The 24,253-nt window shown below is 44.5% G+C and overlaps 1 protein-coding gene across 10 annotated transcripts in view; it reads left to right on the forward strand.

Annotated features, from left to right (window-relative positions):
* The first annotated feature begins 6,323 nt into the window (after positions 1-6,323).
* Positions 6,324-24,253, forward strand: part of GPATCH2L (G-patch domain containing 2 like) — a 56,104-nt gene continuing 38,174 nt past the window's right edge. For 4 of the 10 annotated variants that reach the window (XR_015702250.1, XM_087747358.1, XM_087747354.1 and 1 more), the window contains exons 1-8: positions 6,324-6,426; positions 7,346-8,016; positions 14,315-14,379; positions 17,786-17,962; positions 18,336-18,415; positions 20,501-20,568; positions 21,473-21,527; positions 23,551-23,636. Coding sequence is in view for 9 of the 10 variants with exons in the window: in XM_087747358.1 (XP_087603484.1) it covers positions 7,358-8,016; positions 14,315-14,379; positions 17,786-17,962; positions 18,336-18,415; positions 20,501-20,568; positions 21,473-21,527; positions 23,551-23,636 (1,190 nt within the window). In the remaining variant the exon portion in view is untranslated. Of the gene's footprint in view, positions 6,427-7,095; positions 7,237-7,345; positions 8,017-14,314; positions 14,380-17,785; positions 17,963-18,335; positions 18,416-20,500; positions 20,569-21,380; positions 21,421-21,472; positions 21,528-23,550; positions 23,637-24,253 lie in introns of those variants that run through there. The other 6 variants (XM_087747362.1, XM_087747361.1, XM_087747357.1 and 3 more) reach the window with 5 other exon arrangements.

Consider the following 24,253-nt stretch of genomic DNA (forward strand, 5'->3'; position numbering starts at 1 on the left):
TGCCATGGTGAATGTATTTCTTTTCTGAATATCAAAGCATCCTCAGGGGACTTAGTTGGGTCCCTGAGGCTGGCTGGGAGACTGCTGAGTGCTCCTCTGGGTGGCTCAGAGGCCACTGTTGTTACACCAGCAATGGCAGGTGGAGAGGCACTGTAGCAAGAACCTAGACCATTCCAGTCCTACAGAAGTCCTTGATCTTGCCAAATAAAGCAAATTATCAAAAAAACATGTTAGATAAGACATGAGTAGCTTCACGACCAGGCTTTCAGTTGCAAGACTAAGGGGTTTCCTGTAATTTGTTTAGTGGTTTTTCAGTTCCTGCCTTGCTTGCGCTCAGTTTTTCTTTTTATTTAGTTATTGCTTCCAAGTTACAGCATTATTAACATCCTGCTTACTATATTTAAATGTCCTTTCCATGGAAGAATCCAAGTAAAACTGATTTATCTTCATTTTAAAAATTTCTTTCCCAAGGAACTCTGCATCTGTGATGCCTTGTCTCCTGCCTGTCACAGTAATAATCATGTTTGTTTTACGTTGCCTCACACCTATATTTACAGTGTCCTCTCCACAGCTATCCGGAGTTTGACTTGGCTGTATCAGCAGGAGTAGCACCTTGTCACAAGTCCCAACCATGTACCCCGCACATGGTCATTGCTCAGCTGAGTGCTAGCAGCCACAAAGCCCCCATGAATCCTGACTGAAGTAGGATCTGCATCTCTGTTCAGTGCTCAGCGCACAATACTGGAAGGAGGATGGCCCCCATATGCACCAGGTTCCACAGATCTCCTGGCTCCCCTCACTTCAGCTCATTCTGTCTGTGCCGTGCAGACTTTGTCCATTCTCTGCCAGACGTGTGAAGGCAGGCAGCAGTTCCAGAAGGTGCAGAGCACCTCTATGACTAGTGGGGCAGCAAGGGTGAAGGAGAGGATTTGACAGACCCTGCTGGCCTGCCAGTGCAGCACAGCAGTGTTAGACCAGAGAAGATTTGATTCACTGAGTCTAAAGAAAAGATGCATGTTTCAAAATACAAAATTCATTTATTGCTGTTAAGTGTGAAAACCTCTTCCATTTGCTGTGTGCAAGTGAAGTCTTTTGGTCTCATGCAGAGATGCTGAGGGCAAACAATAAGCCCTAAAAGCCATCCCACGTTTAATGGGACTAGCTTGAACCACTGGGATATTAATGCAACATTTACAGACAGGCCAGCCTCACTTTCTGTATTACTTCAAGTTCATAGCTAGAAAGTTCTTTTAGACATCTCCCCACAGTGTACTAGGGTCACTGGAAATTAAGCACAGGTCTGTCACAGGACACTGAAACACAGGTCATCCCTGATTATTGGGACTATCAGGAATCCTTCCAAGTCCACATTAAATGAACACCAAAGACTTTGGGAGCAGATTACTCAGAGGAACATAAATGTAGGCCTCAGTTTCACTTCACCCTCAAAGACACTTGAGAAACAGAGCATATTAGGGAAACACCAGCTGATGCTTGTAGAACAGTAACCAGAAATAAACTGACCCTCTCTGCCCCACAGCCATTGGCAAGAGCCCCCATGTTGGACCAAGAAAGAGCATTAACTGTAGAGAAAAAAATATCTACTACCATGGTCTGTAAAAGAATGCAGACAGGATATCTGCCCTGCAAATGACATCAAAGAAGAAGGAAATGAAAACACCAAATTTCAGTCGTCTTCTGTCTCTCCCTGCTCCTGCCCTGACTCCCTCAGCAGCTTGGTTTCTCCCCGCGTTCCCAGTGCTGCTGGACAACTGCCTCAGATCAACACGCAACGATACTGATGGCATTGTCGTAACCTCTGTCACAGGTGAGCATGTGGGGACTCGTGTTTCCAGGGCCATGGGCATCACTAATTTGAACTGTGGCCAGCTTCTTTGGCAACACTCATGGAATGACACTGGGGTGTGAAGCTGGGATGGGACCACTGTGTGAGGGAAGGCCACAGAGCTGTCTCTGCAGTTGACTGATGAGCTTGAGCTCCTGCGTTGAAGTTCCTGGGTTCTCCTCATTCCATTTGTTCCCTTCCCTCAGCATCTCCTACTATTGCCAAACTGACACTTCTCAGTGAGGTTGTGGAGCCACCTGTCCTGGTCACAGTAACATTCATCCCTTTTTTCCTTGTATTTCGTAGTAGTAAAATATTTCCAATGGCACAGTGGCATGCCCAGCTACCCAGAAAGGGCTGAGGCTACCACTAGAAGGCAAGATCAGTTGTGTGGCCTTTACTAGCAAGGGCTCCCATGAAGCCAATGGTACAAAATGCTAGGAAGAGAAGCTAAGCTCTGTAAGCATGTAAGGTATTGCGGCACTGTCCTCCCTAGCCATGTTCTTGGGGCAGGTATTCACTGATTGTAGCCCCACGCACATGGCCACAGCCTGTGTGACGGCCTCCTCCCCTCCCTGCCATCTTCATCCAGCTTTTGTCACTGGGCTGCCCATGCGGAGCCAGCCTGGCGCCAGTCGCCTCACACAGATGTCCACGTTGGTGGACTGGCACCTCCAGATGGGAGCAATCCAAGGCACAGACTGTGCCAGCTGTCGGGGGGAGGCACCAGGGAGGATCCTGTCACATGCAGAGCCTCCCAGGTACCATTTCTTTCCACATTCAGGTGCTGTTTCAGCTTGGGCAGTGTTGACAGTTGGGAAACCGGGCTTGAATGTGTCTGAGGGAGCGTTCTTACAAGACGAGTAGACGCAGCCTGTTAGTCACACCAAGATGCTGGGTTTTTTTTTTTGCAAAGACATGCAGAGACAGTCTCTCCCTCAGGCCCAAGTATACCTGTTTCTGGTAAGGGGCGTACCTCTGAGCCAGGGTGCATCCCACCACACCCACACAGCTTGGCCAAACTGTCAGCCCAGAGACTTTCCAATGGGCAACTCAAAGCTCGACAGCCACAGTCTTCAGAAACTCCTTCCGGGTGGTGGGGCGGGAGGGAAACGTGGCGGTACAGCCTTGTCCACCATGCACTTCTTCACTCCCTCCCTTTCAGCCCTGTCCTTTCTCAATACCCAGGAAAGATTAACTCCTCTCCGTGCGCCAGAGAAAGTTATTATCATTAATGAAGAATTAAAAGGGAGTGATTAATAAAGGGCCCTTATCTGACAGCGAGGAGGAGGCTGGACAATGGGAGGAAGATGGAGAAAATGAAAAACAATAAATACGAAGCGTAAAAGGAGGCGAGCGCTGCTCCCACTTGTTAGATCGCAGCTGCATCTCCTGAGGGGGGAAGGCTCCAAATTGCTAATTACTGCCTCTGAAAAGACCTCGCTCTGATATGTTTTCTGCTGAAAGGTTCCCATTAATGAAGCAGCGATGATGCCGTTTCCCTTTGACTTGCCTTCAATTCCCTCCCTGAGCTTCCTCCCAAGCCGGGAACAATGAGGCCCTGGGAGCTGGCGGCTCCCACAGGCCTCTCGGAGACTAGGCCGGGGGCAGCCGAGTGAGGGAAGCCGAGCCGGCTGTGAAATATGGAGGGGGGAGATAAGGCAAAGACAGAGGAAAGAGGCTCACTCCCAGGAGCCCAGGGAAAATTTGCAGTTATTATGAAGGAGATGAGACAGATTAAAAGCCCTTGTGTTCTGCGCTGCCCTTTTATTTAGTGGCTTCATCTCCGAGATGAAAGAAGTTGGAAATGACTTTCTCCGCGTTTTGCTGCAAGAAGCTTCACGGCACATTTTTTGACTTTATTCCTCCCTTTGTCTCTTGTCCCCTTTCTGTCTCTCTCTTTTTCCTTTTAACCCCTGGAAGGTTTTGCTGAGGAGCACCATGGGACCAGGCAGAGCATTTGCTAGGGTAGAGCAACGACCCCTCTACTCTCCCTGTCCTACCGGGCCGTACCTCTCCCGCTGCCCGCCGGAGAGGGAGCTGGGCAAAGGCGCTGCCGCGACGCGCTGCTGGCATCCAGTCGAGCTGCCTCTCCTGCTCACCTCGGAATCGTCCCTCACCACTAACATCTCCTCTCCCACCTCCAGGCCCACCAACAGTTCAGCACTGGTGACCACAGCCTCTGGGCAGGAAAAAGAAACCCGTACGCACAAAGCCCAGTGACGGATAACAATCCAGGGGGATAAGAGTGCTGAACTTTTTGTATCCCTAGAGCATTTCATGAGCAAAACTAGTGCTGAGAAGATGGGCCAGTTCCCGTTGTCCACGCAGGGAACTTGCAAACTGCACAGAGGGTAAATAATTTGCCAGAGACACAGGATAAAGTTGAATGCAGGCAAGGATTCAAAATTTATGGTCACTGGCCCACTTCAGAGTGAACCTTGTAACACAAGACAGAAATACCATAAACTGCTCAAAACCAGATTAATCCAGCTGCCCCATTGTATTTCTCCAACTCCTATTCCTAATTTTCTGATTTTTCTCTGTGCACGTCAATGCTCCATTGCTGCACCCTTTTAGTTCGTGGGACTCTTGCAAATGCAAAAGCAGCTTCTGCCCTATCTTTTGCTTTTGCCCTCTCGCAGAAAATCAGCCCCGCACACCAATCTGATGCCTTTACTCAGGCCAAACGCTGCCAACGTCTGTTGAAATTTGAAGTGTTGAAAGTGGCTAAAAAACTGGATGGGTGAAGTAAAATTTATACCAGTTGCAAAACAGTTTGTTGACCAACAGAAACAGCAGAGAACTGTTTGGGGAAATGAAGGGAAAACAAGAGAAATTAGAATGGGCATCTGCTGCTGTCTCCCCAGGACATCCGAACACAGGATTTCTTGTACACAATCATTTGTCTGGTTTGTTATCCTGCCTGGAACGGCAGGCAGTACCGAGCACTTGAAATGAAGGGGTAAGAAGCTCTGAAGTGGATGTTTACAGAATAACCTTCCCATCAGGGGAGTTTCTCTCTAACCCAGACATTTTGTAGCTGTTTTATACCCTGAAGCATGAAAAAGGATTGCAGCGGTGAAACAGGATTAGATTTTAGGACGGATTTGCTCTCAGATCTGAGAGTAAAAAGAAAACCCCTGTATTGGAAATAGGAAACTGGCAGGGAAAACAAAATACTGCAGGCAAGTAGGGTGAGTTACTACCACGGAAAGGGTTAAAAAGACAAAAGGACAGACTTTTACAGACAAATCAGTGAGGAGAAAGTAACTTAAATGAAGTCTGCTATTGGAAATGGGATAAAAACGATCTACCTAATGACTGTTTTTCTTCTTTTAATATTTCTTTTCCAAGGAAATTTCTCAGAGAACTAAAAGGTAATGAAAACGTTAACATGACAGCTCAGACCGTCATAAAGGACTAGTTAGAGAAACGGCATGTAGAGAGCTCAGTGAAGCGAAACGACGACTGTCCTATTGGGGTGTAGGAATCAACGGCAAACTGAAGGATTTGCTTTTTTTTGAAGTATCTTGACAAACTAGGGAGGGTGCCAGAGGACTGAGGAAAAGCAATTCCCGTACCAGTCTTTTGCAGGGGGGGGGGGAGCAGGGAGGCAGCAGTGGTCTTGGCAATTATCACCCTTTCAGAGTAACTTCTGTTCCTGGTGACATGATGGAATAAACAGAGGCGGAAAAAAATGTAAAAATACGAAGGATAAGAGATCTATGAGCAGTAAGCAGCAGCATAGATTTATAGAGAACAAATCACATCAGACAAACCCGATTACTTTCTCTGATTGGATTTACAAAATTAGTGAAGAGAATGCCACTAACATAATATATCTGGACTTCAGCAAAGCCTTTCATACGCTGCCTTGTAAAATGTTACTTGAAAAATGAACCAATATTGGCTTGAATATGAATGCAGCCACCTGGGTTAAAAAAAAAAAGACCCAAAAAACGACATGAAAGATGAGAAATGAAAGGGAACGCTAAGCAAAACCAGACAGTGGCAGGGTCACACCTGGGCTTTACTCTGAAGGCTGCCGGTGTAAAATAAGAAAAGAGGTGCAAGGCTCAGAGAAAGGGGAATTACAGGGAGAGGTTTAATTTAGGAGGTAACTATTTTCCACGCTGATATATGGAATTAGCGTGCCAGCAGCGAAATGGAGGCGTTTGGGTACCCGGTTTATTGGCTGCCTATTAAAAAAAATAACATAACCAAGCAGCTAAAGGGTAAGCACAGGGCAAGGGCTGCCCTGCCAGCAGGTAAATGGTCTGTCATGGCTCCAACAGCGGCACCAACCACTGCGTAGATCGACGGAGAAGCCAGCAAGACCCTGACAGCCCCGCAGCCCGGCCTCAGGGGCGGGTCTGCCGCCGGCGGGAGGGGTTGGCCCGGCCCTGAGGCCGCTGCGCCGCCGGATCGGCGGCGCAGCGGCCTCAGGGCCGGGCCAACCCCGCCGCCGCCGCCGCCGCCGCCAGACCCGCCCCTCAGGCGGGGCGGGCGGGGAGGAAGTGGCCCGGGGAGGCCGGAAGCGCCGTTGAGGAGCGGCTGGCGGAGCGGGGCGCTGGCCGGTGAGTGGGGTCGGGGTGAGGCCCGAGGGAGGGCGGCGGGTCCGTGAGGGGAGCGGTGAGGGTCGGGCTTCCCAGTGGGGCTGGGGGTTTGTCCGGCAGAAGCACCGGCTTCTCCTCCTCAGGAGGAGGCGGTATGGCCGGGTCCCTGAGGGCGCTCAGACTAAGGGAGGCGGCCTGCGGCAGCAGGTGCTTCACCGGCATGGAGGTGCGGGTGTTTCTGAGCGCGGGAGGTGGTGGGGAGAGAAATCCCACGTCTGCAAGGCACGGGTGGGGAGAGGGAGCTCGTGAGGTGAGGGATTTGGCCAGGATGTTGGTGTTGGCTCCCCGACAGCCCTGGAGGTGGAAGGGGTGGGATTTTTTGGCAGTAGGAGTTGGGGCTCGGTCTCATACACCGTGTTCTAAGGAGCACAGGGTCCTGCGCGCCTTGTTTTGTGGTTGAAGTGATGCTGGCTTGCAAACTACCTGTTTTACCATATGTTTTACTCTCACCTTTGCTGCTTGTCTACTTTTTGGAAGACTGGATCTGTTTGCTGAGCAGGCTAACCCTTCTTTGTGGCTTACCGACACCAGGTAGCAAACTAGTTGCAGGCTCTCACACCCTTAAGATGTGTAATAGAGCATGTTGCTTTAACGCGAAAGATGCAGCCTTAAGGCCTTTCCAGACACAGAGCTCTTGACCCAACTGCTGCAGTAGCAAGATCTCTGCTACCATGGTTAGAAGAGGGATTTAAGTCTTGCAAAAGGAAGGAGTGAGCGTTAGCCCAAGAAGCGGCAGTTGTCCTGCATTGGGTTCTCCCAGGGAACTCCAAAGTAAGTGGGTAACTTGGTTAATGTTACAAAGGCTATAGCATACTGTAGTCTGGTGATGTGTTGGTAGCGGCATTTATGTCTGGTGCTAATTGTTTGTTGTCATTTTTAGTAGGCATCGCCAATGGATGAACTGGTGCATGACTTGGCCTCAGCCTTAGAGCAGACTTCAGAACAAAACAAGCTGGATGAGCTATGGGAAGAGATGGCCCTAAGCCCACGGCAGCAGCGGCGTCAGCTTCGCAAGAGACGGGGTCGTAAACGACGCTCAGACTTCACGCATCAGGCAGAGCATGCCTGCTGCTACAGCGAGGCCTCGGAGTCAAGCTTGGACGAAGCTGTCAAGGATTGCCGTGAGGTGCTGACAGCCAATTTCAGTGACTCTGATGACATGGCAGGGGTCAAACGACACCCAGCTCTCAGTGCCACCCTGAGGAGCAAGCAACACTCATGGCATGAGTCGGACTCCTTTACAGAGAACGCGCCCTGTCGACCGCTCAGGCGCCGACGGAAAGTAAAACGTGTGACATCAGAGGTGGCTGCCAGTCTCCAGCAAAAGCTCAGGGTGTCAGAGTGGAACTATGAGAGGGGCTGCAGGTTCAAGTCAGCCAAGAAACAGCGTCTTTCACGCTGGAAAGAAAATGCCCCTTGGACGTCATCCAGTCATGGCCTTTGTGAATCAGGAGAGAACAGGCCCTTCCTCAGTAAAGGGGGAAGGAAGGAGCGGATGGAGTGTGAAGCTGATGAACAGAAACAGGGCTCAGATGAAAACATGTCAGAATGGTGAGATCTCAGTTTCTTCCCTGTGCTAGTCAGATGGCTGCCTTGCTTGCAGCTGCTTGTAAATCCTGTGCCTTGCTTTTAGAAGTTCTTATCAAAATTATTCAGTGCTGTTCTCTTTTTGAAGAGGAGAAGTATCTCAGCTACTTCTAAACTGTAGATTTTTTCCAAGTCTTTCCTGTCAGTGCTGTACTGATGACCCAAAACACTTCCTTGAAAAGCTGGCAAGCTGATGTGTTTCTGGCTCCTGTTACACAAGGAGCCCTCTGAAATGTCTGTGGCCCTGCAGCTACAAAGTGGCATGCTTGTGGCCTGAGGCTTGGAGAGTAAATCCACCGTTGGCACTCGTGTTGCATGATTGATATGAACTGATCTCAGTTTCTTGTTTTCAGAATTTACCGTAAGTAGTAATAGAGAACAGACAGATCTCCCATCATGACCGTTAGCCCTCTGTGCAGGTACTGTGTGAACCTCAGTCAAAATATCTTGTTTGCAGTTCTGCATCTCTGCTCTGGATCTGGAATAAGGTCCTGAAAGGCTAGCTATGGGGAAAATGTAGCGAGATGATGAAGAAGTTGAATGAATACTTACAGGATAAGCCTGGGCAAACAGTGGAGTCTGGCATGTCTTCGTGTCCAGTTTTGGAGAACTTGTATGAGGTTCTGCCACAAATTCATCAAAGAGAAGAAAATGGGAAGTGTAAATGTTATGGTCTGAATTTGTTTGTGGGTCACTCTTGGGAAGTTTTCCCCTTGAGTGTGACATTTGTTCTCTCTGTAGAAGGTTTGGGGTTATAAAACTGCTTCTGTACGAAGAGATTTTTCAGGTTAGAGAAGAAACAACTGTGGAGAATCAAATGGAGGAGATTTCTTAATGAATGGTATACAGAAAGTGAATAGGGCTGCTTATTTGCTAATTACCATTGTGTAAGAAGCAGGAGACATTGAGGAAACATTTAAAACAAAAAAAAAAGTATTTTTCATGAAACACGAAGTTTGGAACTCTGCTGTGGGACATTTTGGAGGTCAAAAATTTAAATATGTTCAAAAGGGGGATGTGGAGCATAGATTTATCAGGGGCTGTTAAGCATTACAGCCCAGATGGAAGATCCAGCTCAGGAAGTGCTTAAACTGCTGACTGCTAGAAGCTGGAGGAATATACAGAGGAAACAGTATTTGTCATGTTCTCATATTCTTTCCTCAAGCATCCACTGTAGTAGGCACTATCAGAGAGAGGACAGTGGACTTGGAAAGTATAATTGTTTGATGCAGTATAATTGTGCATATGTTAAGGTTCATTTAAGAGTTCTGACTGTCTAGCTCCTGCAGTTTGTCAGAGTGAACAGGTGGCACTTGGTTATTGAGGGCTTTGTGGATAATAGCTGGAAGTGCAAACTTCTCAATGGTATTTTCTGGGAGACTATGAAAAGCATAGGTTGTAATACTGTCCTGATCCAGGGGACCACTATTCCATTTTTGCTGAATCAGTGTGGTTTGTATGTAACTCTTATAGGGTGGAAGTAGCAAAAAACTGGTCTTTTTTTTTTCTTTAAAAAGTGGCTATTGTTTGCTTAAAAAGTGGGTGCAAAGTGCACCTTTTCAAGAGACTGGTGGATGCCTTTTTGCTCTGATTTCTTAAAAGCACTTTTATCTTTTCAGAGTTATTTGCTGACAGTCCAGGAAAGGGAATGTGCTGAGTAGCCCCTGAACAGTTGCATGTCAGTGGTGATGAACTGAGAGACCCTTAGTTGATGTGGCAGTGATGGACAGTGTCCCTTGAGGTTTTTTTCCCAACAGTCAGAGTCTGTTCCATCATGTCAAACTTGAACTTAAACCAGCAGGCTTTCATCCAGCCTTTATTTGTGCCAGCCTTTGAAAGAGTAAATAAACAGTGTTGCCTGGGCTGTTACTTGAGGACCATGCTGGAAGATCGCTTTGTTCTGTCTCAGTTGTCCCTTGCTCTCAAACTAATTATTGTGCCAGTGTCTGCATCAAATGACATTTACCATCTGCTGCCAAATCCTTGGGATTCTCTTTGGAAATCCAGGGGTTGGAATATTTGACCTCTCCAACACCACATGTGTGATCTGTGCTGACTCACTAGGGAGGGTCAGAGTTGGAGAGAGAAATACATACAACCCTCTTCACTGCAGAGTATCCCTCACGGCAGTGAAGGAGCATGCTTTGGTCTCTGCTGCTCTAAATATAGCACTTTGCTGCTAGCAGCAGAGTGAAACTGGCTGTGCTTACCTCACTGTCACTCTGCTCTAGCTGTTTTTTCTGGTACCATAAGAGAAGTACTTTGCACAGATGTATAACAAGGGAATATTCTGAGGAAGGGAGAAGAAAATTGGATGTCTAGGAGAGGGAATGGTATGGTTGTCATCACAAGCTGATGGAAGGGAAAGTGACTGATACAGCTGATGGGACTTGGAAGCAGTCTGTGGTGATCTGGTGATTTACGAAACACTTCGATACTGAATTGATTCCACTACTGTTCACTCCTCTAGCTGTGGGGAGTGTCACAAAACTAACGTGTTTTTAGGCAAACTAAGTTGTATATTCAGAACTGATTTTTTTTTTTCCATTTTCTTTTTCCTCCATTCCACTGACATTTGCTTTTCTTTGTTATATAGGAATGAATTTCTGTAAATGCTAAAATATCCAGTATTTTCTCTAGTTTCTAGAAGGCTGCTTATCCTAAGTCAGATCAAAAACTTACTGTATTCAGTAGATGAACTCCCATTCACTGAGAAAGCTTTGGATATGGATCCTTAATGAGGAGGTAGTTTTTATAGTTTGCTTGTGGGACTGCGCCCAGTCTTTTCCTGGAGGAAGATGTGCTGCAGTATTGTGATTCAAAGTGTGTGTGAAATTAAATATCTGAAATTGTTTGCCAAAGGTGGCAAGTGACGAACACAAATTGAGAGAAGGAAGGATGTGCAGGAACATGATGAGGGAACGATGATGGTTCGAAATTAGGCAATGACGTGACTCAAAGCCAGATATGTAAATCATTGTGGAAACAACAGAGGAAGCAAGTGGTCTTAGTTTAAGTAGCTGTTTGTATATTTGTACAAAGGTGACAGTTAACTGCTAAGACTGTTAGAAGTAACATGCCCTTCTTTCCCTTAATGCTTTGAGATTCCCTGCAGCCATAATAAAGCAAAGGCAAATTATATATTAAGTGCTGAAGTTCTTTCTCTTGTTGGTCTAAGCTGAGTACTCCCAGAATGGTCTGGGTTTGGCTTGAGGGCAGAACAAACCATAGCACAAGAGCTGTCTGAAAAATCACTTTGAATGATGTGCTTACTAGTGAGAGATGTGCAGTTTGTCTAATCTGCTCTCATGTGCCATAACTCTTAACGTGACTTTTTCAAACTGGGGATTGTACTGCCCCACCAATGCTGTGTGACTTCACTGGCTTGATGCTGCTGTATTTGTTGTGGTTTAACACGGATAGGCAGCTCAGCCCCACGCAGCTGCCCACTCACTTCCAGTGGGATGAGGGAGAGAATCGGAAGAGTAAAAGTGAGAAAACTTGTGGGTTGAGATAAAGTTGGTTCGATAGGTAGAGCAAAAGCTATGCGCACAAGCAAAGCAAAATAAAGAATTCATTCGCTCCTCACCATCGGCAGGCAGGTGTTTAGCCATTTCCAGGAAAGCAGGGCTCCATCATGCATGACAGTTACTTGGGAAGACAAATGCCATCACTCCAAATGTTTCCCCTTCCTCCTTCTTTCCCCAGCTTTTATTGCTGAGCATGACGTCATATGGTGTGGGATATCCCTCTGGTCAGTTGGGGTCAGCTGTCCTGGCTGTGTTCCCCTCCCAGCTTCTTGTGCACCCCCAGCCTCCTCACTGGCAGGGCAGTGTGAGAAACAGAGATGGCCTTGGCCAACTGTTTAAGCACTGTTCAGCAATAACTAAACCATCGGTGTGTTATCAATACTTTTTTGGTCACAAATCTCAAACATAGCACCATAAAGCTACCATGAGGAAAATTTAACTCTGTCCCAGCCAAAACCAGTACAGTATTCTGGCCTGGGAGTGTAACCAGTGCTCATCCTGAGTGTGCAGTACAGTGACTTTACCCTTTGGAAGGGAGCTATTTTGGTGACAGCCTGCAGTGGCAGTCAGGAGCCTAGCTAAGCTGATGAATTGTAGGCCAGTCTCTCTGTAAAGAAAAAAATTCCTCTCTCTTGGAAGGCAAGTGACAAAGACAGAGTGTTCAGCCTCCCCTCCTTCTCCAGCCCAGCCTGACCTTCTGCAGCCCCTTGGTGCCTCTTGTTTTCTTATTTTTATAGAAAATCAATATCCCTCCTGACACAAACAGTAGCTCAGGCGAAAGAATAAATGGGGGAAACCTGAGATCTCTGTCCATCACCTCTCACTTTAACTCCCCCAAACTATTTAATTATAAGCATGCTTTGCTCCAGGTGTTTGTGACAGTGAAATTGCTAAATGAGGACCATTTTAACCAAAGATTGGGTGATCAATAACACTCTATAGCAGTAGCTTGTCGGATCAATAGCATTCATTATTTCATGGTTAAGGTAAGTAGCCTCCTTTGCAAGTGGAGGTCATTAATCAGTGCTTACTGGACCTGCAGAAAGGCTTGCGTAGGAGTCTCGTCTGTCTTCAGCCCTGAAGTGTAAAAGGGGTGGTGAAGAGGGTGAGACCTGTGAAAGTTTGTTCCAGTAAAGCACTGGCAGTAATGCGTGTCTGTAAGGAACTAAAGAGCTCTCAGTACAACAGGATGCTTAAAGTACTGTTAATATGATCTGGAATCTTGACTTAATGCTTTTTCCTTTCTCAGGCACCTTTCCTCTGAGGATGCTAAAACCCTTATGAAGCAGTCACTCAATCCTCGCATCTGCTGCTTGTGAGGACTATTAATCCAGGCTTTCAAAAGGGAAAGCAGACACGCTAAGAGATTTGCCCAGGGTCATACAGTGAGTTGGTAGGAGAGCTAGGAATGAAACTAATGACTCATGGTTCTCAGTCCTTGGCCTTAATTGCTATGGTGTATATGTGGGAGGGTGAATGGATGGCCAAACTTTGTAATGGATTGATTTGGAATTTGATATTAACTTAGATACTGAAATGTGGGAATGATGTACAGACTGTTCATCCTTTAAGTTTAAATGGCCTTTATACAATGATGAAGATGCAGAGTTTGTAGATATCCAGCATGATGATTTGGCTACACTTTAGAGTGCATTTTCTAAGAGCAATAATATGCTCACAAAATGGGGTTTTATTATGTGCCTGCAATTCTTTAGGGTGACGCATCTTGTGATCCCTCATCCTTCAGCCTTTTGAATCGAGGAGTTTGCAGTTGATACTGGTGTCTAATATTACCCAATTTCCCTGTAAAAGAGGGACCAAGAGAGGCTTTCTAAGAGCACACCCTGATCAGAGATTGATTCTGGTGCTGAGTTATACCTGATGTTCGCATCTAAGGCCTTAGTGCTAAGGGGGTGGGCAGTAAGTAGTTTCTGCTTGTTCTGATATCTCTAAGCTAAATCAGAGGAAGTATTGCCCGAAGTGTCCAAGGATTGATTTAATATCAGCATTAAAGCCATCGGGTGCTTGGGACTGACCTGAGCATGTACTTCTGCTACAAATATTCATCCAGCTTTACAGTCAATTAGCAGCTTTCTACACATTAATTTCTAGTTTAATTCTTTGGTTCAAGAATTAAGTCTCTTGTAACTGCTTCAGCAAATGCAAAGCACACTGTAACAAGGTTGCATTCAGCAGCAGCAAGTCATGCTGTGCTAAGGTATTTAGCTGAAGACTTGTGAACATACCAGCTGCTCTTCCCTCCAAATAAAAGTTGCCATAGATTGAAGGGGGGTTTATGTACCTGTATAACATTTTTGAGAAAAAGGGATTTGAAGTAGAAAACTTGAGAGGGTTTTCAGTAGCTGTTAAGTGACCCAAGGACAGAGTTTTTAACTGCACTTAATTTCCTAGTGAGTATTCCAGACAATGTCATAGTTAGGTTATTAACTCTAGTACCCGAGGCAAATGCCATTGTATTAATTACTTTTTGATAACTTAGAACTAGAGTAGATACAGGATTCTACTCTTTTTCAAGTGATGCAGCGTTGCTAGGCTTTAATAGAAAGCAATTATGTCCTGTGCTGGAGCCAGCCATGTGTCTGAAATGCCATTTCTGTGAGATGTGTAAAGCATTTTGGGCTCAGAGAAGCTAGTAAAATGTAATGAAGTGTTTTTTGTTTTGTACCTGCCGTAATTGTAACAGTGGGGTTTTTTGTTTGTTTTTGTTCCAGTGAAACCAGCAGCGTATGCAGCAGCAGTGATACCGGTCTGTTTACCAATGATGAGGGCCGCCAAGGTAACAACTGTCCTGTGATGTTCCTCGTGTTGCTGGGGAATTTCTCTTACTTCCTTTAAAAATACAGAGAAAGATCTATGTTTTAAGAGGGGACAGAGAGGGAAATATGGGAGAAAGGCCAGTGGCTGGGAGGGGATAGAAGTTAATAAATGAGCTGAGGGCTACAAAGGTGTGATTTTGATCACAGTGTACTCTTCCTGCTGAAATACTTTGTATATCAGATCCATAACATTTGAAATATAAGAAGCTATTATTATGGAAAGGCATGGAAATACAAGAGGAGTTTTTGAGCTCTCCATAATGAAAGAGCAGAGCTTATGATTTGTTTCTATAGGTGTTTTAATTGTTGTCTACGTACCATTAGTGCCTGAATCTGTTAGTTGTTTTCTCTATGGGCAGGAAGAAATGATGTGGAAAAAAAATCCATTAGTCCTGACAAGTCGCCTAACGGACTGTGCTAAGAAGACAACAGTAATATGTGATAGGTTTTATTTCTTTGAATACACATTCCTCCCTTGCTCTTGTGTGCAGTGGTTGAGCCTAGTATTTTCAATGTCTGTTGTAGAAATGGTTTCTTAGGAAGGACTGAGTGTGGAGTGTAATCTGGCTTTATTTATCAGTGACAGCACAGTGTCCAGTTCATGGGGGATGTGGCAGAAGTACGTGTGAAAGAGGTTGTAGTAGGCACATAGGCACTCAGGACTATTATATTTGGAGCAGGTGGAATGTGACCCTAGAGACCTGTAATTCTGTGCAGCTTCTGCTGGTGTGCACTCTGATTCTGTCACATTTCATAAGCTAAGATTTGGATGAGATCTCTTCTGGGAATATATGAGTGATAAAGGAAGTAGTATCAGTAACTCAGTAGGAAATGCTGCTTCCACTAGCTTGTTACTGACCCAAGTATCTGTGTGTGAGGCAACACAATGATAGCAAATATGCTTACGTGTTTTCTGATGATATGCGAGGCTGTAGGGCCGATCTGTTGTGATCTTAGGTGGTTATAATAGTTTCCCTAAGATTAGGGATTTCAAATATCAGCTTTGACCTTTGCTGAAAAATAACTGTTTCCAGCCTCCCATCCTTAAAAAGCAACAGAAAAGTCAAATCTTTTGTCCTTTCTTTTTACCGATGACTGTTCTGGGGGAGCTGAAATTAGTGAGCACTTGCATATCAGATGACAAAGCAGGGTGGTGACTGAAGTGTTGAATTTTTACTTCATCACCTGAGGCAAGATTGATGTAGACTGGATAAGTGTATATCTACACTTGTCTATATGGTTGCCCTATATACTTGCCCTGGTTTTGTACCCTGTTTTAGGCATTAACTTTTGGCTGCTACTAGAAGTAGGATACCCAGTATACAAGAGCATGTAGAACATACTACTTAAATAAATTAATAAGGTCCAATTACAGCTTTCCCTGTCTAGATACTAGAAGAGATTTGACATCCTAGTCATCAGGCCTCTGTCTGTTCAAACAGTTTGTACTATAATGGCTTTCTGGCCAAGATGTTTTAGGTTACAGTTATGTTAAAAAGGGTTAAAAAAATGTTGTTCTACTTTCAGGTTAAATAAGAAACATCTCCCTTTCCTTTTTTTTTTTTTTTATTTAGACAATTTCCAGTCATAAAATAAATAATAAACAACAGCTCTCCAGTGAGATGGAGAGAGCACAAAACTTTTTTTTTTTTTTTGGTCACAGATCATCATCTTAGAAATAGTTTTCTAGTATAATTCCAAACTGAATAATGGGAAATTTAAGATAGCAGTGTACTTAAAATTAATGTAGGTTTTTTTCCCCCCCTTCTTTTGAGGTTATGTCATGTAATATTTGTGCTGTTGCTAATTAAATAGGTTGTCTTTGCAAGTCCAGCTACCAGTGCACTTCTGTGAGCGGAGAATGGTCCTAGTTTATAACTTGATTGTAACTTTTTTTTGTTAAATGCATTGGGATCTCTCATGGTGAAAGTTACTGTAGTATTAGCATATGTCCTGATTGTTAAAGTTTGTCTTGTGAAAGTAGTCATTTGAGATACGACAGTGCACTATGCTCGTGGATCCAAAACCGTAGGGATATTTTTGCACAAGTTATGATCACTTAGAAGAACAATCCAACATTACTTAGTTTTAATTTACTATAAAGTAGGCAGGGATATTTATATTTTAAAATACATTTGTCACAAGCATGCTAGGTCAACTGACATATCACAGAAATAAAAAGCAATGTCAGAGCTTTGGGATGAAGTGTTACGACTGTCCTACCTGTTGGTGATTGGAGTTGGTTTTGGATGTTGTTTCTTCTGTTATATGCAAGATTGCAGCATTCTTACTAGGATGAGTGTTTTTCTTTTTCTTGTATTTTTTTTTCTTTTTTTTGTCTGGCAAGATGTGTGGGTAGGCATAATGGACTTCAGTCAGGAATAAAGTAACTTGGTGAGGAAAGGAGAGTAAATGGGGATGCTTGAGTTGAGACTTAATGGTAGGCAAATGAGAGTTTTCCCTAAGTCAGGTGTGTTAGTTTTTTAAGGCAAGGTGAAGTACCTTGCAATTACATGGGACTGTTTGTTAGTTGGGCTACTGAAGAGCTAAGCGTGTCGTGTTCTTTGCCCTCTTCCTGCTTTTTTTTCTTATGCTGCTCACATGCTACTGCTCTCAGGGGATTTCTGGCCAGGCAGATTTACCATGAATGGTGTCTGATGCAGTTCAGTTTCAGACTGTAACTACATTAATTACAGTGACCCTGCTTTATGCAGACTTTGGTCATGACTTCTGTTGCTGCTGCTCTAGTTTTGCAGAGGGTTTGTAGTTCTGACAGATTCTAACAAATTTTGATTGAGACAGACTCACAGCGTGGTTAGTACTTACACTCAGAGTGACCATTTCTAAGTTGTGTGTTTTCTTCTTAGCTGCTGTCTTAGGAGACTAGGGATCTTTCTCATCAGTGAGTATGCTCCTTTTGCTTACTCTGTGAGCCTGGTCTTCTCCTGTTGTGAAGTCTCTCCTGTGACAGCCTATAACGTGTGCCAAATGATTGGCCTCTACCTCTGTCACAGTAATTACTTCAGAGAAAGAGTTGTGCATAAAACATCACACAACATTGAACTAAGGTTGATGAGATGCAGTTGCAACAGAGTGCTAAAGCTGCCCTAGGCAGGTCTATAAAGAGGGCTTTGTTCTGTAGGGAAATTCTGTAGACTGATGAGTTGGATAGTTTAAAGCGTTTAGTGAGGCCCCATAGTTACTGCAGATCATTGAAACAGAATACAAATATAAGGCTCTTCAGGAAGGAATTCCTAATGAGACTTCAGCTGTTTCACATCCAGAAAAGCCTACCTGTACTATTTTGTGGGACTGTCACAGGGCACATTGATGTTACTTGTGGCTAATTCCATCCTATTTCTTTAGGAGATGATGAGCAAAGTGATTGGTTTTATGAAGGAGAATGTGTTCCAGGATTCACTGTCCCCAACCTTCTTCCCAAGTGGGGAGCTGACCACCGATCTGAAGTGGAGAGGATTGACTCAGGCCTGGACAAGCTCTCAGATTCCACGTTCCTTTTGCCCTCGCGGCCAGCTCAGAGAGGTGAGGTCCATAAGGAATGCCATGTGTTTGAGAACTTTTGATGTGATGGCAAGAGTAGATTCTGTTCATAGGTGCTGCTATTTAAAATTATATTGGTGATCTGCTTTTTTTAATGATCCAATTAAAAATAGCTGCACTACGGGAGAGGATACTAAAATACTCATCCCAGTTGCCCACATTCTTGAGTCTTCTTTTTTTTAAATAGGAATTTTATTTGATTTGTGAATAAATTGGCATATCTACCTCTTGCAGATTGAGAAGCAAGAGAGAGAGAGGATCTGATTTCACCACTGAACTAACTGTTTTTCCTGGTGATTTTGTCAGGAAGAATCTTCTGTATTCGTTGCTCAGTTTTTCTGGGTTTGGTTTTCAGGATTTCATGCTCGCCTGAATCGCCTTCCAGGAGCTGCTGCCCGTTGTCTCCGAAAAGGTCGGAGGAGGCTTGTTGGCAAGGTATTCCCTTTTGCAGGATAATAATTTTGTATTTCCATTGCTGATCAGTCCTGAAGTACTATTCCAAAATGTCATGTGAATTGTTTTCTGCAGAAAAGGGCCCTGTGCATTTTTTGTTTTGTGTATTGTTTGATTTGTTTAACTGCTTTGACTGTCAGAAGCTGATTGAGTGACTAAGTGGATTTTAAGGCAGGTTTGGAGTGGCAAAGACAGTTGATCAGTGCTAAAAGCAGTATGAAAGGAGGTCTGAAGATGAATGACAGGGAATGTAAATATCAAGAAGATTTAGACAGAATGTAGGGGAAAATGGTGATGGCATGAGACTTGTGCATGCTCATAATCTGAGACTACAAGGGCAGAGAGGTGACTCAAAGGTTAAGCAAGGCCAAATTTTAGATGGGGAAGCAGACGGATATGAATGGCAGCAAAGGAAGGTGGTTTTAGCAGTTGCATTTTTAGTGGGGAGACAGAAGAATAAAAGGGTATATGCAATAATGCAGACAGAGTTACCCAGACCCATTGACTAGGTTTATTATATGTAGGGCAAACAACGAACAAAATATTAGTCCTGTTTCTAAAGGAATAAGCAACACTTTGCAGATGCCTGTCTGAAAGAGGGAGGGGTACACCTGGTCAGGTCTGGAGCTTGGAGTGTTGAGTGCTGCTGTCTCTTGTAAAAGGTATTTCTGAGAAGGAAGGTGTTGGCTGTGTTTGGCTTTACTTTTATGGGGATGTGCTCTGTGCTTTTGAAAATATTGGCATATATTCTGAGCCGACTGGCTTTAGAGAGTCTGTTAACAAGGTGTGTTAGAGGGGCCTGGATTCTAGAGGAGTGCGACTTCTTCCTTCTGTTCAGTCACACTTGCAAGATCCTTGTTTGCCCCTTCTGTCTTCCACTCACCTTGCTTAGTTGTAACCGGTGTTTAAAATATGAATCCTCAGCTGGCAAGAGACTGGCTTTGGGTAGGGTTCCTCAGGCCACCTGCAAGTGGCTGGGCCTGTTGGCAGCACCTCTAATGATCCAAATGAGAAGGATAATATTTACTTGTTTAATTCATCTTCATCACCTTAAAGGGATCTTTGTCATTTGCAGCGGAGGTCACTGCTCCCCCTTCCCCATCTCTCTCTAAATTGTAATCATAAATAATGAGTTTCCTTCAGAGCTCCCCGCCAGCGAGCTGCTAATTACCAAAAGTACGGCTTGTAATTTACACAGTAATAAACCGTAAATTTAAACATTACGGCACTTTAAGTTAATAATTTTCCTGCTGTAACAAATAGCTCATCTTTTACCCCTGCTGCTACAACTCCCCCCAAACTTTGAGTGTGTTTTGCCTAAGTACCTGGCACAAACTGTGAAGAATCTTACCTGTGAAAGCCTTTTACCTTGATCTTCAGACCCTTACTGCAAAGTGTATTTCTTTCTTCGAGGTAGTTGCTATGCGGATATGAACAGCTGGTGCTTCAGGCTGTGTGTGTACGCGTATGCCAGCATCAAGCACCTACACAGGGCAGTGTCTCACAGGGAGAAATGTGCTCCCAGAGCAAGTCCTTTCTCCTAGGATCTACCTTTAGCTGCTAGAGGTCCTGCTGCTGAAATGCGGCTTTCAGAAAGGGCAAAAGCTTCGTGCATACTCCTTGTTTCATTCACCTGTGCTTGGTGAATCACCATTGTTGGTGGGACAGTGTGATGTCCTGTCTCTCAGCCTGTTTCTGGCCCAGCTGACCGCAGCGACCTGGAAATAAGCACTTCTCACCCATTTCCCCTGTTCTTAAGTGCATCCTTGTGCTGCATATTTTGTACAGGTTCAGTCCTTGGTGTGCCCCTGCGCAAGCAGATATTGTCACTAAAATAATAAAAAACAAGCCCCGCAAATAAAACCTAATTATTTTCTGCCATTCTAATTAGTTAAATCGACTCAGTTGAGGTGCCAGAAGGAGAGGGTGAATATGTTTAGCTGAGAGTGGGCTGGGAAGGAAAGGATGTGGCCCAGGGGAGTAAGATCTGTTCTTACTGGCAGCAGCGAACTATTGTCTGCTCACTGTGTGAGAATCTGCAACCTTTTACCTGTCTTTGTATTTCAGGAGACCTCCATGAGCACTCTGGGCACCGAGAGGCTAGGTCATGTTGTTAGTGATCCGCGCCAGAAAGAGTAAGGCCCTTACCAGCTGTTGTGTAGAACTTTGGGAGGGGAGGAAGAACTATAGGGTCCTCTGCCCTCCTGGGACTGAAGGAAATGAAGAGCTGGGTGGTAACTTAAGCATGCAGTGACTTGTGGAATGGGAGACAGTCCTCTACTGGTGGCTCCTCTGTTTTCTTATTTGCAATTGCTGACTTCCCCCTTTTGTTTATAAGGCTGCCCCAGTGTGTGGGTGCTGCTCAAATGCCCTTTTGGTTACAGTCAGCTTTTTCTTTCCCCCTCCCTTATCATGTGCCATTGCAATAACTGCAGATCTTCTGCATAGTGTAAGACGACTGAGCCCTATATGTTAGTTATTAAAAAGCTTCTGTGTGGAGTCACGCTATGGGCGCATACCCAGACTGCAGAAATGATGCTGACAAGGCAGCTGCGAAATTGCTTTCTCTTTCTTTGGTGTTCTGTCTCCTTCCCCAATTAGTGTGTTTAAATTGTAGTCAGCACTGGAAATAGTCATGGTGTGTATCCTTTGGCATCACTCTAATGCTATTCTTGTTGGGCAATGGATAGGTAAGGGTGGCACCTCTTGACTGTAGTGCAGTGGGTCCAGCCTTCACCAGCTGTGGGTATCCAGTATTCTTCCTTGGATCTGAAATTCGTTGTTCTTAATATGAGTCCTGCTGATGTTTAATCTTTCTCCTTCTCCCTCCATCTTTGTTCTTCCCTTCTCTCCTTACCCCCAACCCTCCTTTCCCACTCTCCGCCCCCATTTTCACTCCTTCCTTGGCGTTGCTCCCACCTGTCCTTCCGACTCTGCCTCCTTCCAGTTTTTGGTTACCATCCATGGGGAAGAGAGATCGCAACCAGGTAAGCTGACTCTGCACTACGTTTTTTATTTTCTTGGTTTCCTTCTCTCTAGAAAGAACAAAGTGCCGGCTTCTGATTTCCCACACACTGTGGCCTGTGCACATGAGGTAAGGCAGCCTGTCCCTTCTCATTTTGGTAACTGGTGTCTTCTGGGCTTTGAACACAACCCATGGCTCTGACATTATATTGTCTATTTAAACGGAATAGCTCAGGATCTCCTTTTGTTTATCCCCCCTGTTTCAGGTTAGTGCAGGCCGCCTTCTCTGACAGCGAGTGGGAGGGAAAATGCCTCTTGGCAGGAGGAACTTTGGCCTCTCAAAATTTCATAAGAATTGGAACATTTTTCTCTTTTTAAATGCTTTGTTTTGTCTTGTTTGGCTCAGGCTTCTACCTGATAGTCTCATCAACAGAGAAGAGAAAAAAATGGTGAACTGGTTGTAGTTAAATAGCAGCTGTAACAGGAAAATGTAAGAAGTGATAAGCAAGAGAAACAGGCATTCTTTTAACTGCAGCTCTCATGTATGCACTTTTATATTCTTCAGTAAGTCTTTCATAGCTTCAGTGTTAGGAGGCTTTTTTACTTAAGATATAAGAGCTCGGGTTCTTGATAGCAGAAAGCAAAAAGGATCTTCCATTTGAGCAGTCGTGTTGTAACAGTGTTCCTAGCCACACACACTCCCTTCTATTCCTTTGCAAGTTGGTTTTTGGTTGGTAAGCAGTAGGATTGAAATCTGGTTTACCCTTCAGGTGACTAAAAATACACATATGGCAAGAAATAATTTTCAGGCCTTTATGCAATTTTGTATTTTCTGTTAATGAGAACATTTCACATACCACTTTTACATTGCTAAAGATAACAATGATAACTACATAAGCTTTAAAATGACCAAAATAAATTCCTTTTGTTTTTCTTAGGTGAACTTGAATCAGCTACAGAGGGTTACTGGTGATTTTCCCCTACTGTGCAGCTACAGTGTTACTTCACTGACAGTAAACTGACAGTCCGGCTTAAGGAGGAGTGCCCTGATAGCAGCAGCTTTGTGGTGCATAGTGCCTCCTCTTTCTCAGAAAGGTTGAAGGCAAAGGCTTAGTACTGAGTTCTAGAGTTGCAGATAGCTTTTATGACGAGTCCTGCTACAGCTGTGGATTATTTGTCCTTATTTGAAAATGCATCAGTAATCCTAGGAATACAAGAAAAGTGTTCTGGAGATTGGTGTAGCACTTTGCAAAGCAGATGCAAATGAATTTCCTGCTTGTGGTGTGAATTATAAATAAAGAGGAGATGCTGAATGGAAGTGTAATGCAGGTACCCCAGAGAAACTACCAGTCTAAACCTTCTATTTGCATATTGAGCAAAGTTTGCTCCATGCATTGATTGACTAGATTATTCCATTTCTGTCCTGACCTTTAAAAAAAAAAAAAAAAATCTTAAGAGTTGCATCTTCTACAACAAGCTGTCTTGCACAGGTTTGATGCCTTTAAGATTTGTCTAGTGTATGTCTAACAAAGGATCTAAGATTAGCCTGACCATGCAGCGTTTCAGAAATTTGTTTTAAACAGTTTGCAAAGAAAGCTTGTGAGGTGGGTTGGGAGTGGGAGGAGCAGCTTACTTGCTGTGGAATGAATTGGGAGCTCATTGTGAACTGAACCTGGTGGGCCTGAGTCTTCTAGAGGTCTGCTTCAGTGATACATACGACCATAGGGAATACTGGAACTGCTCTGTGGGAAGTTCTTTGTTTGCACCATTCATAACAGTGACTTTTCTCTCTACAATGTGAAGGTAGACAAGGGGCTTCCTGAAAGGGAGGCAGACTTTTTGCACATGGCACGCAGCAGTAGAGCTCTTTGAGTATGCTCTTAGTCAACCAGCATTTGTAATAATGCGAGTTGAAAGAAGAGTGTGCTTATAAGGCTGTCCGTTGTGAGAGGACAATTATGAGATTTGCTGTTGCACCCTGTGCTAGCCTTTTGTCTGAAGTGAGAGTCAGTTCTCACCTAGTCTCACCCTTTGATGTGTTGGAAAGGTCTCCTTATACTATATGAACAACTATAGGGAATAGATCTGAGCAGCTGTATCTGGAGACTACTTCTTTTAACGCTTTGCTTAAATAAAATCTCTTGACTTTCCAGTTCAATCCGTTATCTCCTCTGTACTCTCTGGATGTGCTTGCTGATGCTTCCCACCGAAGATGCTCACCAGCACACTGCACTGCCAGGTAACTCCCTTGCTCTGCTCTGTTGGGGTTGTCTCACTTCCCTCCCATGGTTATCTTCAGTAGTGTTATGTGGTCTGAACAATACTCATGGACCTGGAAGTTAATGCACTTTTCCCTAGGATGCCTGTGTTCAAACTTATTATAAAACATACTGATGCAGATTATTTGAGAGTCTCAAGTGCTTAGAGTATATGAAACAGTGTATGACAGACAGGCAGAACATACCGTGCTTTTAGAAATAAATGTGATCTGTTCTGGATTGTGCAGTGAGTTGCTGCACGTCTGTTGTATAGGTACAAATGGGCATAGTATTGTTGCCCACTATTAAAATCAGAACAACATGAGAGGGAAAGTGCTGACAAGCTCGTGTGGGTGACATGCTGAGGCATTTTGGTATCCCAGGTGCCTAAAATAGACCCTCTGAACAGATTCAGAACTCACCTGAGGTGACCTCTAATGGCTTGATATCTCTCTCTATTGCTATAGCCGAAATTTAGATCTGGTCTGGCCAAATGTTGAGGTATATTTGAGTCTGCATAGTTGGGGTTAATATGCTATTCAGGCACCTTCTGCTGACTAATCCTAAATTAAATTCAAGTGTTGGCCTTGGAGGTGAC

This window comes from Nipponia nippon, unplaced genomic scaffold (genome assembly GCF_047370975.1).
Source record: "Nipponia nippon isolate SJK-2023a ecotype South Korea unplaced genomic scaffold, ASM4737097v1 scaffold_11, whole genome shotgun sequence".
NCBI classification, from domain to species: Eukaryota; Metazoa; Chordata; class Aves; order Pelecaniformes; family Threskiornithidae; genus Nipponia; species Nipponia nippon.